General features: G+C 42.9%; 2 protein-coding genes across 3 annotated transcripts; one reads left to right on the top strand and one right to left on the bottom strand.

The window, feature by feature from the left end:
- The first annotated feature begins 206 nt into the window (after positions 1-206).
- On the top strand, positions 207-8,118 carry slc25a37 (solute carrier family 25 member 37). 2 transcript variants are annotated; one of them, XM_052067474.1, is made up of 4 exons: positions 207-493; positions 4,866-5,094; positions 5,285-5,341; positions 6,046-8,118. In XM_052067474.1, the coding sequence occupies exons 1-4, from the start codon at positions 305-307 to the stop codon at positions 6,570-6,572; spliced, it is 1,002 nt and encodes a 333-aa protein (XP_051923434.1). In that variant the 5' UTR covers positions 207-304; the 3' UTR covers positions 6,573-8,118. The 2 variants fall into 2 exon arrangements, with proteins under 2 accessions (XP_051923434.1, XP_051923435.1); XM_052067475.1 differs by lacking the exon at positions 207-493 and adding an exon at positions 1,837-2,059.
- A 4,578-nt stretch (positions 8,119-12,696) lies between these two features.
- On the bottom strand, positions 12,697-13,902 carry LOC127601823 (homeobox protein Nkx-3.1-like). Its single transcript, XM_052067492.1, has 2 exons — positions 13,651-13,902; positions 12,697-13,552 (listed from the first exon to the last, which is right to left on the bottom strand). Exons 1-2 carry the CDS (start codon positions 13,808-13,810, stop codon positions 13,170-13,172), a joined length of 543 nt encoding a protein of 180 aa, XP_051923452.1. The 5' UTR covers positions 13,811-13,902; the 3' UTR covers positions 12,697-13,169.
- Between the last annotated feature and the right edge of the window lie 3,279 nt (positions 13,903-17,181).

Below are 17,181 nucleotides of genomic sequence, written 5' to 3'. Positions count from 1 at the left end.
AAATCGACGAAAATTCCTTGAAAAATGTTGCTCTTTTTTTTTCTCCCACTTTTTAAAAGTCACAATCAGAGATTGCGCGATGGCGGGGATAACCAAGTGTCAGAGAGAAAACTTCTCATTGGCCACCACAAGTCCAAAAGCCCGCCCCAAGCGCAAGTATCCATAATTCGATTGGTGAATTTTGTAGAGAGCCGCGCCTATTCGGGGAAACGTCACTTCGGTTCTCCTACTCCGGTGAGTGGTGACGACCCAAGATGTTGTGGACGTCCAAGCTGCGAATAACTCGTTGATAAACTCGCCACGCATGGAGTTGAGCTCAGAGCGTGTGCTGGCACCGCTAGAGATGTCGCAGACGGTGAGCCAAGGCGGCCAGCCCAGTGACGGCGACTACGAGAGCTTGCCGCCTCATGTCTCGGTAACGACGCACATGACAGCGGGCGCTGTGGCTGGCGTGCTGGAGCACACGGTCATGTACCCTGTGGACTCCGTCAAGGTAACTGACGCACTACCTACCGCACCGCCGCACCTCCCCCTAACCCGTCTCACACCACCAATTTGGACCATATTCTTCCGTCTGAAGGTCACGGCAACGCAGACGGTTTGTCGGCTGACTACTACAGTTCTTAGCTAACAAGCATTAGCCTTAAACTATTCAACCTGCCTGTCCACTGTTAGCTTGTGTTATTTAGCTCATTTCAGGAAGCGACTTAAGAGAGAACCTGCTGTCGTGGATAGCATTAAAAAAATTATGTCTTCATTTTTTTTCTGTTCGCGTGTCTCTTCATTTACCCGCTGTTAGTGTGACTTGAAAGTTCTCTTGACAACTAGTCTCCATTGACGCCCAGCAAGAGACTTCATAAACAATGTAGTGATTTAAATTAACTTTGTATATCTTAACGCTACCCAATACAGTGCAGCCTTGACTTGCGAGTATAATGGCATTTAATGCGTACAACTTCAAATCACTCCCATCTCAAATCAACTTTCTCCATTGAAAAGCATAGAAATTACATTAATCCGTTCCAGCCACACCAAAACTTCCCAATTTTTTTGTTTGATGTTTTTAAAAAAGAAATATTGCACTTTATCATGTGAATGTAATTCTAAAATAAAATGGAAAGTAGGCAAAAATGTGTTCTTGGAAAGCGTTATTAAGCTTCGTGTCTCGTGTGTGTTTCTTCGCAAGGGGAATTTCACGGATGGTGCTTCCTGTCAGCGGAGAAGCGTATATGCTCCTCCTTCTCCTCTGACAGAGGAAAAAAAATAGTTTGAACATTGCCAGTCTGGTGACTGGTGATTGTGTACTTTGGCTGCCAAATCCTTCGAGTGACAGTTTAACAGCAGTGAACAAATAATCCACTCACCAGCTTCCTCGCTCCCCATTCTCTGAGCCTGTTACTTTATTGGTTCGGGCCCCGGCCATTTTTGGAGGCCGGCTGCCTACTTCTCAGACTGCAATGATATTTTCTGACATTGTTTTATTTCACCACATCGTGTGTGTGTTTGTTCCTGTGCTGGTGCAACATTCTCAATGGCGATTGGCTCTTGGTGGCGCAACAACTTGAAACGTTCTCATTTGCAAAGAAGCAAACCTTTCACTTCAAACGTTTCATCTGGCCACCCAGCACGCATTTGTACCTTACTGCGTCAACGGCATAGGCTAGATACGAAAACAGAAACGCTCAGCTCGCATTTGTTCATTCAATAAAGAAATGCAATAGCAGATATATTTAACTTTTCCATTAAGTTCTGTTTGCACAATCAATTAAACTATTTTAGAGAGAAGGTGAAAGGAAGCTTCACAAAGCCAACACACCCTTGTTCAAATGGCGAAGGGCCACAGTTCTCACAATAAGATCAACAAAATTGATTATAGTGAGTTTTCTTCCTACTCCTACCCCCAAGTAGAGATGAGTGAAGAAAAAAAATGGCTCCAGATAGAGCTTACTTTGCTCATCCGGGGCAAACGGCTGGTGCAGGAACACCACTAGCGGTCTGTCTTTGCATGTATGACATATAGGAACCTTTAAAAAGTGACCAACACCTTCATTATTAAAAGGTAAGATTATCTCTAAATTTTCACAATTAAGAATGCACACAAATCACACGTGACTTCAATCAATTACAGTTAAAACAGGTTTTGTGATGCACCTCATATTGACAGACATTTGGTACAGTACAGTATAAGTATTTGTTGTTTGCTATTCGTAAAAAGGTAGGGCCGCCTGCTCCATCTATAATGAAGATAAAGTCGTAGTTTTGCGTTGATCAAGTGGCGTCAAGAACTGTCACTCATCAAGATGATATCATCTTGTGCCGTCTTGCCAAACTGTCCTCCGTTACTCAAACTCCTTTTGCCATTTCCTCTTGAGTTCGTTTGGATTTTTGTTTCAGGCGCCGTAAACTTCTGCAGTCATAGCTGAGCTTCTGATGTCAATAAATATTAGGTGTGTTTATTTGGAGTCCGGTGGACCTGCCGAATAATGATTTCACTTCCCGAGATATCAGTCGATTGCATACCTAGTGCTTTTACAAAAGCCAGTAGTGTGAAGGGTGTGTACAGGGGGCGGGGCTGGGGGTGCTTATCTGTGCTCCACACTCTTGAAATCGGCCTCACGCAGTGAAGGGTGTGTGCTCGTCAGCGCCCTTGTGCAGTATTGATTAAAAAAAAAACGGCCGGGGTTGAGGTACTGCGACAACTTTCACATGGTTTAACACTGGGTAGTGGAAGACTGCGGCCAGAACTGTATTTCAAATACTTTTGCTCAAATGGACAACCTGTATCAGAAAACTGAAGACAAGTAACATTTTCAGTCTTGTTAAGTTCTCCCCCCTAAATCAAACTGCAAAACAATGAAAGGGTAAATGTCACGATGCAGTGCCTTTTGCTCTCCTCGTTAGAATCACTCTGTCATCATAAGATGTGGCAGAAGAATGAAATTATGAGTCATTGTATTGCAAGTAGCCAAACATTTGCGCACTGACGCGTACAATGCGCAGTCTTTTAGAATGCATTTCCTCAAACTATTTTTACCGCCGTTGGTTCTACGTTATTTCGTCATGTCCCACGCACTACTCGGCTCACCGGGGTGTGCGTAATCAGTGGGTAAATGATACTTTGTTAATTAAAATTTACAAGATATTTGGCTACGTTTTTTTTCTTGGAAGCGATGTCTAATGTCTAAATGTTCACAACTGTTTTAGTTGGCGTTCGACTCAGCATGACTTAGATTTGTTCTTGATTTTACTGCTTGGTGCTTTCTACCGCCTTTATTACGGATTCGTCTTACTGTTTATTGTGTATTAAGATTAAGATTAAGAATACCTTTATTAGTCTCGCAATGGAGAAATTCCAGATTCACAGTAGCAAAGTTATGAAAGGAAGAAGTAGAACAACAAAAAAATAGGAGCTGCTGGAAAGGCAGCCACTCTCGCGGCGCCATTTTGAAGTCAAAATAACACAAGACAACACATAGGACAGAGACAGTCGTGCAATCTTCACCACTTTTCTGCATACACTTTGTTGTCTGAAGCAGTTATAGATGAAAGAGGAGAGGATCAAAGTGTCCTTTCACCAGTGGATCAGAGACATCATGCTGAAAAATGTGCACACGTCTGCTACAAGCAAAGTTTTGAAAGCAAACACGAAGCTGTAGCGTCCATTGACGAAAAGAGATTAGTTCACTTCTCCTGTCCCACATAATCCGCTTCAAACTCCAAGCCGCGACCCCGAGCTCCAAATCCGCATCGGCACTCCGCGCCAACGCTCCTTCCTTCTCATCGTCGGCTCCTCAAGACCTCCATCCATCCAGCCGCAGACCGTTCAACAGCACCGATCTCTCCGCTGAACAAAGCGGGGCTGTGAAAAATGCTGCCCATTACAGGCGCAAGACACAAGCGCCCCGGGACTGTCCAGCAACGACAGTGTATGTTAAATCGCTCCATGTACAGCACTTTGTATGCAGCGATGGCTGTTTGAAAGTGCTCTATAAATAATGTTGACTTGACTTGACAGTGTTTCACTGAAAAGAATAACAACTGCTACCTGGAGGAGTTGTGTCATAGTGCGGATGTAGCGCCACTCCCTGTGGTTATGTTTTTCATTTTGGGACTATCGGTATTCTCTGTTCAGTATAGATTCTCATTCAGTTTATTTTAAGGACTTTGATTGGATCTGAATCACAAAGTGACTCATTTCTCTGTACCATCATGTGGTTGGTACCGCAAAGATCGACACACGTCAACATCAGCCAAGATTTGTGTTGCCGCAAGTTCCCGCATCTGAATTAAACGGAAATTTAATTGTAGTTCATTGTGAGGGCAAAAAGGAAGGAAACGCATTGGAACGTGCCGCGGAAGATAGAGCGAGGCCTATCTTTCCCAGCAAGCGGCAGCTTCATCTCCCCTGCAAATAAAAACAGGCTTTGTGCTGTGCGGATAACTTGGCATGCTGGACGAAAACAAAAGCGATGCTTCGTCCTCACACACCAGGTCGTCATCCCTCCGACTAAAGAGCCCTCAGCTGTCACAACGACGTGACTACTTTTGAGGCAACAATGCGTCCAGAAAGTCGGGTTTGGCTGACAGCGGGTATCCAAATTCAGCACTTTTCTCTTATTTGTGATCCGCAACCACAACTTTATTTTTGTACTGGGCCTCACGGTTCTATTAAAAAAAAAATTTGTTTGCAGCAGAGCATATATGTCCTAATCGGGAATGTATCTCATCACCCCAGGCAGGTTTCTTACCCCCCCCCAACCCCATTTGGAAAAAGTCTGATGCCCTCATACATATCTCAATTGTGACACGCTCTCGAAAAAAAATAAAACGATGATATTGAATGAGTGCCTTTGTATTTATTCCAGACAAGGATGCAGAGCCTGCAGCCCGAACCCAATGCCCAGTATCGAGGTGTGTACGAAGCCCTGAGAAGGATCATCCGCACAGAGGGCTTCCTCAGACCGCTAAGGGGCCTCAACATCACCATGATGGGCGCCGGTCCTGCCCACGCGCTCTATTTCGCCTGCTACGAACGGGTCAAGCACTCCCTCAGCGGCATCATCAAAAGCGGAGGAAACAGCCACCTGGCTAACGGTACAAAGCCTCCCACCCCGAAAATCTTTGTTTTGGCAGCATGTTGAACCAGGCATATTGTGCTTTTTTTTCTTCTTCTTCTTCGAATTAAAGAACTTAGCAGGAGTTTTTAATGTAGCGTCCATTCAAAAGACCATTTTCTGTCATTTGTCCTTTTTTTATAAACTGTAAAAAAAAAATGTCTTCACAGGTGTGGCAGGCAGTGTGGCCACTGTCCTTCATGATGCCGTTATGAACCCAGCTGAAGGTAACAACACAACACAACACCAGCCCTTGAAAATATAAACACAAACTATACTTTGTATTGTGGAAAAGGATAGACTGATATGAATTGTTACCAGAAAAATAGCCTAGTCCAAAATTTATGGTCGTGTTTCAGTCATAATAAAATCAAAAATACACGTTTTTTTAATGTTGAGTCAATGTGCGAGTAATGTTTCTTTGGTTGGTTTGTTTATTTGTTTTTACTCTTTTGGTGTGCAATCTTATGCAACACTCATCAGCTGGTACAAGACCTGAACAAAATTTCTGCTTTTTTGAGGATAATTATGAACAATTATTAATTGAGGATAATTATGAACAATTATGAATTGAACAATGTACGTTGCACCTGGCAGTGGTACAGGTGTCTAATATTGTGATGACATAACATGTAGTGTACGTGTACACTACATGTTATGTTAATAATATGCCAACAATAAGTGCTTTTAAATGAAAACAAAAATTTTCAGAGTGCGAAATGGACTTCGCTGTAAGTCGGTAACAGTTCGGCTCTTCCACTAACACTACCGGTTCCATCGCTTCAAGCTTCATTTTTGCGCTCGTTGGTGCCTTCTCAAATGTTCCCGAGTGAAAAAGCCAACAGTGCTACTGAAGACAAAAAGTGATTAAAAAAAAAAAGTTAACATTTCAGTGAAGCTTCCTAAATATGTTTCTGTTATCATGGCTCAGTGGTGAAGCAGAGGATGCAAATGTACAAGTCACCCTATCGTGGACTTTGGGACTGCGTTTGCAAAGTGACACGCACGGAGGGCGCGGGCGCCTTCTACCGCAGCTACAGCACGCAGCTGACCATGAACATCCCCTTCCAGGCCGTTCATTTCATCACTTACGAGACCATGCAGGAGTGGCTAAACCCCCACAGACACTACCACCCCGCCACGCACATCGTGTCCGGGGCGGCGGCCGGCGCCATCTCGGCCGCCGTCACCACGCCGCTCGACGTGTGCAAGACGCTGCTCAACACGCAGGAGAACGTTGCGCTCAGTTCCATGAACATCAGCGGCCATTTGTCGGGAATGGCCAACACTTTCAGGACGGTGTACAAGCTGGGCGGCGTGGCGGCGTTCTTCAAAGGGGCGCAAGCCCGAGTGATATACCAGATGCCGTCCACGGCCATTGCCTGGTCCGTGTACGAGTTCTTCAAGTACTTCCTGACCAAGCAGGAGGCGAGACCCGCTTCCAGGAATGAAAAGTGAACATGGTCTCTCCGAGATGTTTTGAGGAAGTTAGCCGAGCAGCGACACGCCTCCTTGTTCCCGCACTGATGTCTGCATGTTTTTTTTTTCTCCAACCCGCGATGACGTCACTCGAGGGCAAATTCAGACAGTCATCGTTCAACATTCTTTCCTACACACGAGAGGGCCATGTGTGTACGGAAGAAAGAACGTTGTCTTGAATGATGTTTAGACATCTTAGTATTTATTTATTTGTGTGGTTTATAATTTTAAGGGCTGCAGAAGGAAGCAGCACAACGCTGCTTTGTTTGCTTCAATGTGTCTACTTATAAGGAACGAGCGGACACGGTGAAAAGAATCTTCACTCCAACTTCCAAGTGCCTCTTTTGCGCCAGTTTTGTAAGCATATTTTTATTTGCGCCCCCAAACATCTTTGCTTCTGATATATTTGGACATTTTTATTATTGCGGATGCTTATTTGACTACATTTCATTGATCCACTATGAGGAAAATTAGTGTATGAGGCATTGATCGGTACCACTGTATTTTAAAGCAATTTACAAAATAATCTCTCCCAATGTTCTCAACTCCCGTGTCCATGCCAACGCCGCGTTGAGTCAAAAATGCCATCGTGGATGTAGCTCAACTTCCTATAGCTGACGTCATGGGACTGGACATTTGAAAGCAAATGTTGTGCTCCATTCTACAAATGGACGGGCAGAAAGACTTTCATGATGCATGGTGTCGCTTCGCCACCCTTGATTGTCAATTCATTGATTGCTATGTCATCGCTGTTCATTCTTGGGGTGTCTGTATAAAGTTGTTCACTAACGACCCGCCTATACTGGACCGCATGGTGGCAGTATACCGCTATTGAATCACGCACACACACGATACGGTCCAATGTAATTGACATGGGGCAGCTATTGGAGGTCCGACTCTTGTACATAAGTGTTGCAGATTTTTTTAAATCAAATATGAAAAACATTTTACTCCGTTTTGTTTTTTTAAAGACATTTCCTTGTCTGAAGACATAAAAATCGCATCGGAGTGTTTATTTTGGTCATTGTGTACTACCCACCAAAGACTGGTATCGAATGACGTTTTTCTATGCATCTGCTTTGCATCATTGTGCCCACTCCATTAGTCCTAACGTAGTCAGAGCCAAGAGGCTTTTTTTTTGTTTACAGTCACATTGTGGTGACCACCGTGTGTCTCTAGCTGTCTCTACATTGTTTCAAATGTGGAAGGTCACTCGAGGGCAAAATAATCGCCTCCCCATCTTTACGAATCTACCCACCGGTGCAGTGGCAGTTGAAGAGGACTGTTTCGTTATTGTAGGTTTTGTTTGGGTGTTTACATGTGGCATTTTTTTTCATTCATTCTTTTTACATACACTATATAAGCCATAGTTGCACTTGCCATGAGCTAATGGGAATTATTTTTCTGAGCTTTATCCATTTGCGTGATCTGTTTCATGAGTCTCATGTCTAATACAAGTAAAGAAATATGCTCACGTTGTCTTTGTCGGTCACGAAACTCTTAATAAAACATCAGAGTGCAGAGTTGTGGCATGTGAGCATTTTTGGATGTAAATATATGACACTTTTTGCGCACAAATAACTGAAATGGCAGACCGAATGTCAGACCATGCATATATGGAATAGTGACGATGCTGCCACAGCATGTAACACTGGAGCTGAAATAAATGGTGAGATATGATGGCTTGGTCAATGTTTTTTTTTTTGGTATCTTCGAAGCTTCAGTCATAATTTAAGTCGAACATAAATTTGTGCTTGCCAAGAAGGAATACTTCATTTACATTCACATCGCTTACGCATGCCCGTTGTCTAATTTGTGTCAATCCAATATGGTGCCAGCAGAGGGCGGTATTGGATTGCATTCTACTTGAAACGGGACCCGGTGCCTTACGGAACAATGAGAAACGGAGTCACATAATTGAAACTATTAAACATTAGCGAGACCTAAATTTTTCTCAAATAGGACTGCCTTACTGTGGAGTACAGCATTAGAACTGTTGCACTTGCAAGAGACCTGAATCGCCCATGAACTAGCTTTAAAATGGTTGACCAATACAATACATGCCAGGGTACAATTCTCAATCAAGTCCCATGACCAGGGACAGGTTTGAGAATTGTACCACTAGATTAAAACCGCAAAACCGTATTGTCATCACCAAATTATGACTATGATACTATACCTGCATAAAGTACTTCAATACCGAAACGATACCACAGCAAATGCCAACTGGGAGTTATAACGTATTGTGGATTAGACTTCAGTCTTCCACAGCCCTTCAGGCTGTCTCCCATTATCGCCTGGGGGGCCTGGAAACCTGAATAAAGTATACTGCAGTCAACTGTACGTTCTTTCGCATACAAATACATATGTTTCAGGAGCGGCTAATCAACAGTTTGGAGTTTTGGTGGGGGAGAACTGAGTCGCAAAATTATGCAGCATTGTTTTATTTTTGACGGCGAGGTGCCACGGTACTTTTCAAATATTGTACATCACCATGTGAGCCCAATTGCACCTCTAAGATGCCTGAATCCTATAACCTTGGATTTTTCTTTCAAGAACTTACTCGATGTTGGACTCATTTTAAGACCTGGATCACATGATCTTGAACTATGTTCAATTCTGAGTGGGACTCCTTGGTGAATTTAGATCGGTGTTCCTTTGCATAGAGCTAGAATGAGACCTGCACAAGTTGCATGCGACCCAAATCCCATCTCCTGAAACTTTTACAAATAAATCAAATGACCCACCTGGGACTACATTCAACTTGTCACACTAAACCTCGAATCATCCTAAAACTGGTCGGACTTGCTTGAAACTTTGAGACCATGATCTTGAACAAGGATCAAAATGGATTCACATGATTTAATTATTGACCTAAAATGACCTGGGACGACTTCTCAGATCACATAACCCCGTCCTAGTTCAAGACCTGGACTAAATAGCCAAGATCTTAAGACCTGGACCAGACAACCACAGAAACGGGGGCGACTTTCCATATCACATCGGTCAAGCTTGAGGCTTGGACCATGTATGTCCTTTCAATGACCTCAGTGTGCTCACAGTAATTCTGCTACTCCTTCTTCCTATGCTGGCTGTCATTTATTGGACTGTTTACATGAAGGCAGATACTTGCTGATATGCTCCAATGGGACAAAAACAAGACTGATCTGATGTTCTTATCGAGATGCAGACAGTAGCGAGCTTCATTCAGAGCCGGCATGTCCCAGCACACGTACACAGGTGGTGTAGAAGAGTTGTCCCTGATTTGTCCGTGATCATTTTGTTTATCCGAGACTGACAATGGACGCTCCCATCTTCTTCTCCTTGTCGGCTTCATCTGCAGCCCATTTGCTTGACGACTTTACATCTTTATATTGAAGATAAGAGCTGGAAATTACAACAGCCTCTTCTCTCAACGCACGCTGGTCTTGGCACACATTCACACAGTGCTAGCGACCGGAGGCGCAGGATTCAAAAGTATGTTTATTGCCTCTCTGCCTGGTAACATGGGAGATCCAGTTACATTATCCAAGGAAGTTTATGATAGCGGATGAAAAGATGAAGGCTGGTTCAAAACATCTTATCGGAACCACCAAATTTGTTAGACAGTCACGGCACATTGCAGTCCTGACAAAGGCTACCTTTGTGGTCAGGTTTGGTTTTCTACTCATCCCTTGATGGAGATCTGCTGTCTCTTCAGAGACACATTTAACCCTTCATGGGGCACTCGGACCCGGAAGGAGGGAAAAAAAAAATCAGCCATTGAAAATTGTGGTCAATTGTAAATAAGACCTTTGAAGAATACCTGACATCCTTTGCCTGAAAGGTAACAACATCGCTACAGAGATGCTAACTGTTAGCCCCTGAGTCTCTGGAGTTTCCCATTGTATGTTAGCATGATGGTCGTGGAGGCTATGTGGCTATTTTAAATAATAATATGTCAATCTATGTTTATTTAGACAGCAACATTCAGCAGAGAGTGGCAATAAACAGCATCAACCCTATTTTTAAAAAAAATATTTTTTTAGCGGATCATGAAAAACCTCTGTTGCATCATAACGAGAGGTACACCGTTTCCTTACCTGGTGTTTCCTTACAATGTACCCATTCATTGTCCTATTAACCGCACTTTCAAGCCTAAATAAACAACATGTCACTCCTTGGTGTTCCTAATAGGAAGTCGTTAATCTAAAGGCACACATACGAATGCCTCAGTGCTTCTCATCAGTTACCTCCAAATCCAGTTGATCCAGGTGTTGCAGGAAGAGATTCCAAGGTGCCAAAGATGAGAGGATAACGGAATCGGCGCTCCATGTACCGTGTCTCTTTGAGTCACAAGAAGGTGCTGGTATTTCAAAATAAAAGTAAAAAATCTCCAGCTTCACTAAATGTCTTAAATATACATGCTAGAGAACAATAAAATGTAATGCAGTACCCAATTAATGTTACCAAAATAAAATGCTAAATGCCACATGATCCCCCGCCTCGCAATCATTTAGCACGGTGTACTGTTAACTTGCTTCTGTGCGATTAGCTCAACATGCTATGCTAATCAGTAAATGAACACATTTTATATCTGTTGCCAGGCAACATAGAAGAGTCTTAACTGGAGCATTTACAGAGATTGTAGCCTGCCATGCATGTTTTTGGAATGTGGGAAGAAACCGGAGTACCCGGAGAAAACCCACGCAGGCACAGGGAAAACAACCAAACTCCACACAGGAAGCCCGGAGCCGAGATCGAACCCACGACCTCTGAACTATGAGGCAAACGCGCTAACCACTTACCCACCACGCCGCCCCAGCATAATACGATAGAGGCTAAAATCGAATCCACCACCAAAAGGAACACGCTGATATTCCGAGAATAGACTGTTGGGAATACATTCATACGATTTCCTGGCGCGCACATTCGGATCGAGGCTGTACTTGTCGGTCTTCTGATGGTGTTTAGGACAATGTACCACGTCTCAATGCGGGCATAACAATGACAAATTCTTTTATCGTATTCAACATGTCCGCATGCGGCCCGCCCGCTGAGAGACACGGCTAGATCACTGTCACATTCCCATGGCCGTCAAAACAGACGCTATCTGCCCTCTTCATGTCTAATTACCTGTTTACGCTGAGAGCCGCGCTGATGATAAGAAGTCGTCATACGGATGTCTCGAAAGTCAAGATGGTCTCTTCCGCCACCCCCCACCCCCCCACCCCCACATTTCCTCCACCCGCTTTGACCGACTGGTTGGTCCACTTTGAATGGTCGCACGGAGGGGCGGAGCCAGTTGACAGGTTCTGCACTTCATGCCACGTTGACATCTTGCGATGCTCACGCGCAGAGATAAGAGGAAGCTCTTTAAGATGTTTGTCAGCCGTGTTGTTGGCGTGGTATGTTTTTTTGTGTGGGGCACTTGCCCTCCTATCAAATCGGCGACGACTAACCCGTGTGAACTCGCCACTCGGATTGAACTTTCCCGACGGTTGTAGCCAATCGTGACGCAGCCGTACCGCCTGACCCTGCACAACTCACTGTACTATGGCGTTATCGCCGAGTCATCGCATTAGTGCTTCTTGGCATTCCTGCGCGCACAGTTGCTCTATCAGCCGCATCTCGAACTGGCCGCAACGTTAGATTCAACACAAAAATGTCCTCGTCCACGCTTGGTGAATTTACTTTGTGGTGTTCTGTTTTGCACGTTTTGCTTGCAAGTGGGTTTGGTCAAAAAAAGCTTGATTTACACTCTTTAAAATTTTCATTTGGTAGGTTTTTATTGGAAATCACACAAGAAAGTGCTAAAATTATTTTTTTAACACGAAGTCAAAGTTTCATGTTAAAAATAACTCAATAAATGCACAGCAGGGTTTTTTTTAAAAAATGAGAGCTATTTCTTGAGTACCGGATGCTCATTTGCGAAGGCTCCCCAGTTGAATACACACCTTTGAAATCACAAATTTGATCAAATTACTTTTTTGTTTTACAATATATTGTGATTAATATGAACAGGATTGAAAGAAAAATTGTCAAGACATTGATGGTGTTCATAATTTTCCACCATAACTCAAAGTCTGATTTAACACAGCAAGCAACAGATTACCAGAAAATACAAATTGTAACAGTTTATTGTTCCAAATCACTGACAGCGTTGACATTTTCAAACGGAAATAACATTCAAATTTTCACTTTGACAACATTCCTCGGAAATCAGAATGCCCGATAATTAGAGAGCTATTTTTAAAACAGGCCCGTGGGCTACTCATTTGGTCCTGGGGGGTGGCTACCTGGTGCTCACGGAGCCGTTAGAATGGCGGTGTGGGGGGGAGCATTTCATTAAAATTTCCAAAGCTATGAATTTTTTCCATCATGAAAGCAACTCGGAAATATTCCCGTTAATAACTGTTGAGACCATTGAGAGTATTTTGATTTTTTTTTTTTTTTTTTTTTTTTTTTAGGATTGGCCATAGATCATTATGCAAACAGTTTTTTCTTCAAAATAGGAACCAATACAGACTATTGTGGTAACAGCACTCAAAAGCCACATAGGGAGAGTCAATAAGCATTTTATTTGGTTCCAGTTTTTCACCACAACGCCGGCCTCCAGGCCCCGCCGTAGTCCCACAAGTACGGTCGATACTGGTACGCCCGACAGAAAGAGCTGAAAAACACGATTGGGTCCAGTTTGTCCGCATTGTACGTGTCCTTGGGGAACTCCGACGCCTGCTGCTTCCTTTTGGTTTTGTACCTGCGGTTCTGAAACCAGATCTTCACCTGGGTCTCGGTCAGTCTTAACATGCCCGCCAGGTGGGCTCTCTCGGGGGCCGACAGGTACTTCTGATGGTTGAACTTCTTCTCCAGCTCCAGCACTTGGAGGTGCGTGAACGCCGCTCGAGAGCGTTTGGGTTTTTCCGTGGACGCGAAGCCATCCGGCTCGGACGTGCCGGGACAGGATATGTCCAGAGATGCTGTGAATAGGGAGATAGGATCAGTCGATAAATCAGAAGGGAACAGCATGCCGAGCCAAATAATGAAGCAATGAAGCCCAGTCAGATGTTGAGCTCACCCGTGTGGTCCACCAATGTGGACTCTGACAACGTTTTGGCGTCTTCTTGCCATTCTTCCCTTGACTGGGTGCAGCATTTCCCCACAAAGGCCGCGTTGTCTTTCAGGGAGAGAATGTCCTCGATGAGGAAAGACGTCCGAGGTTTGACCGGATCAGACATGTTCCCATCCGCAGGTCCACTTGTGAGAGAGGCCTCTTAGTGTCTAAGGGTGCTCAAGTGCTGCGTTCTCTTCACGCGTGCGCACGCATACGCACACGCACACGCGCACAGTCGCTTTTTATACAAGCGCGGGGGCGGGTTTGTCAAGGAGGTGTGTACTCAAGCTCACGTAGTAACTTTGGCTGCAGTTGGTTGGCGCAATAATGAAAAAAGTGTTTTAGTGACTGCGATTATTATTTAGATTTTTAAAAAAAATGTTTAATGTATAAAATAATGAATGAAGAAAACATACATTAGAACATTTCTTTAAAATAACCTGTAAAAAAATAATTTCCTTTTTTTAAAAAAAATCAAATATTTCAAAATGCATTAAATGAATAATGTTTCAAAATATGTTGGTAACAAAAATAATGTTATAATGAGAAAAAAAATCTGTAAAATATCAAATGAAGTGAAAAAAATCAGTGGTCAAATCTGAATATGAAAAAATAAGCATTAGGTCACGTTTAAGACTAAAATATTTTGAAAGATACTTTTAAAAATACATATTTAAAAGAATTAAATAATTATTTAAAATAAATATATATAAATAAATATATATTTAAAAGAATTAAATACTTTTTAAAGATGAGGGTAACGAGGTCAGAATGTATTTTTTTCAAATCTGTAAAGTGTTGGATCAAACATATCCAAACAAACCACTTTTCAAATATAAGAAAAAATAAACAGCTAAATACTATTAGAGCTAAATCTATTTTCACATCACTGAAATTCTTCAATATTATGCAGCCCGAGGCTGAGCGTCTGCGACTTTCGGGAGGTAGGGTGACTTGTCCTGGGGGTGGGGGGGAAGCGCAGGTCAGAGTGGGTGGTCGTATCCACTGGGCTGCGCTAATGACTTCAGCACATTTTGACCGGCTCCTGGACGGACGGTCGTGTTCATTGTTTGGTTGTGGTGGTGGCCCAAGAATGATACTCTTACTCACGGTGTCCTCTGGGAATTTGTGCTTTATTTGGCAATGGGGCATTTCGGGGTGACCAACAGGCCAAATGAAGTGACAGGGGGGGTTGTATCTGAAATTTGAGAGCTATCACACACACAAATATATATTTTAAAAAATCACAAAATTAGTGAGAGTGCCCATATCACGGTTAGTGTTGTCACAGTTTGACGCAGCCTGGTCGAGAGACCTTGACTCAAAGAGAGAGAGAGAGAGAGGTGAACAGTGCATAAAAAGTCTACACCCCCCAGTTCAAATGACTTTTTGTCCTGTCAATAAAAACAAGAAATCCAATGACAATATTTTCAAAACTTTCTCCAATGTTTATGCGACCTCCAACGCGTACAAATCAATTTTTAAAAAATCAGTGCAAGGGAAAGAAAAATAAACAGCTGAAATAACGTGGTTGCACAAGTGAGCACACCCGCTTCCTAACTCGGATGTGTCTGTGTTCAGAATGAACCAATCATATTCAAATTCATGTTAAATGGGAGTCGGAACACACTTGCCACCTTTTAAAGTGATTTTTCTAGCAGAACCTCCGGGCGGCAGAGGTTTTTTTTTTCAAGACAAGAATCCATTTTTGTTGCTCGGAAGTGATGATTCTTGCAATTTTGCTGCGTTGGCGCTTGAAGGGTTAAGTTAAACACAACTGAACTGTACTGAGCCAGTGATTCGTTTGCATACCACTAGCGGTATCGCGTCGGATAGATACGGCTTTTCCACGACAGAGCCCCCTGCCCAATCCTGTGAATTGTATTAACATATTAATGCGACACCTGCTTGCTCTAAGGCAAAAATAATATTTGTTTTTCCTATTACGATTTCATCTTACCTATTTTGGACCAGCCAGGAAAACCTTTCATGTCATGCTTCGTGTTATATCCTTTGCTTTGATAAGACTTGCTAAAATGAACATTATCGTGAGCGATTAGTGTGGTGTTGGATATGTTAAGAATGATTTCCCATCTACGATTTGCTCGGCAAGTGATTAGTACAGTTTGCTGGACGCAAATCAGGATTAGGTTATTATGTTACTTTTTCTTTCGATGACTGTTACTTCTATTAGCTACAACTACTCTTTCTTCTTCTTTGTATCAACTGGATGTCCTGTGATACCACACTGCCTCTCAGAGGTCAGTCTTGGTACTACAACAGGCATCTTGTTTGAGGCAGGAGACTGTCAGTGGTGACATACAGTACTTCTGTGTATAAGCTGATTCCTTCTTCGTCATGTGTGGGGTCGCTCCCATTTAAAAAAATAAAATAAAATAAAAAATAGGTTAAGATCTTAAAAATCGCTTTGTGTGTCGTATGTACCCAGTACCTGGTTTCTTTGCTCTGCAAGGTCACTAATAACTGTAGTAGAGCATGTGTTTTCATATGGATTAACCAAAATTTCCCCCCATATTTGTTGTGCATACATCCTAATCACACTTTCACATCCTGTCCCCCTGTTCAAAAAAACGGGACAGCAAGACGCGAATGACTGTAAAAGCATCCGCTTAGAACCAGAAAAGAGGTTCTTCCCAGGCTTTAGCAATTGTCTGGTCAACATAGTATTAAGATCGCTTACGTGATAGGTTTCACCTTGACTCTCTTTCTTTCTGCCTGGGAAAGTGTTGACTTAGAGGCACAGTTACTCTTCTACCAGGGTTCTCACATTTTTGACACTGAGAAATATAATTTTTCTTAAATTGAAAAATAAAACTCAGAAGGATGGATGAATAGCACTCTGTAAATCATACTTAATAAAAAATGATTACAATGTATTTCACACACAAAAAAAATCAATAAAAATGGTTCGTACATATTTAAAAAAACAACACTTCTTCAAGATTAAATGCAAACGTATAGAATTTAAAATTGAAATACAACTGAACTGCACTTTGGCAGCGGTTGTTTTTATTACCACTAGAGGGAGCCTGTACCACACTTTTAGAATCCCTGCCGAGCGTGCAAGCATTGTCAACATTTGTAACTGCCGTGAACATGTGCAGCAACGTAGCTCGACTCGTGACCTTTCACACCAGGAAGCTTTTTATCTTGCACAAAATGTTTTCTTTGAGCCACTCCGACTTGTTTCGTCATTAATCTTCTGTTGTTTTCCTGCCGACGTCTTTGTCCGAGGCCGTGGCGTAACGTTACATGTGTCAGCTTGCTCCGCAGCACCCGGGCCAGCCTTTAGCCTCCTTAATCATGCCACTGACTTGAGTGGAGTTGGAAATTGCTGTCATTTGGCACGCTATGTGGATTTGTGGCGTGATCAAAATAAACGTAGCAGTTGGGGACAACGTAACACTTAGGGCTCCATTTTTGTAGGCAGCGAGCATACGCTCAGTGTAAAGCTTGGCACATCTTGATTTTCAT

The sequence above is a fragment of the Hippocampus zosterae genome, chromosome 6, assembly GCF_025434085.1.
Source record: "Hippocampus zosterae strain Florida chromosome 6, ASM2543408v3, whole genome shotgun sequence".
Taxonomy (NCBI): domain Eukaryota; kingdom Metazoa; phylum Chordata; class Actinopteri; order Syngnathiformes; family Syngnathidae; genus Hippocampus; species Hippocampus zosterae.
The sequence above is the reverse complement of the archived record's forward strand: the minus strand, read 5'-3'. Positions and strand labels throughout refer to the sequence as shown.

What these genes read in the sequence shown, in the direction of transcription:
- slc25a37 (XM_052067474.1), top strand. Translation starts at nt 305, where the DNA reads ATGGAGTTGAGCTCAGAGCGTGTGCTGGCACCGCTAGAGATGTCGCAG. An exon ending in ACCCTGTGGACTCCGTCAAG is followed by an intron (nt 494 to 4,865) that starts GTAACTGACGCA and finishes TATTTATTCCAG; the next exon opens with ACAAGGATGCAGAGCCTGCA. An exon ending in CGTTATGAACCCAGCTGAAG is followed by an intron (nt 5,342 to 6,045) that starts GTAACAACACAA and finishes ATCATGGCTCAG; the next exon opens with TGGTGAAGCAGAGGATGCAA.
- LOC127601823 (XM_052067492.1), bottom strand. Translation starts at nt 13,810, where the DNA reads ATGTCTGATCCGGTCAAACCTCGGACGTCTTTCCTCATCGAGGACATT. An exon ending in CACATTGGTGGACCACACGG is followed by an intron (nt 13,553 to 13,650) that starts GTGAGCTCAACA and finishes CCCTATTCACAG; the next exon opens with CATCTCTGGACATATCCTGT.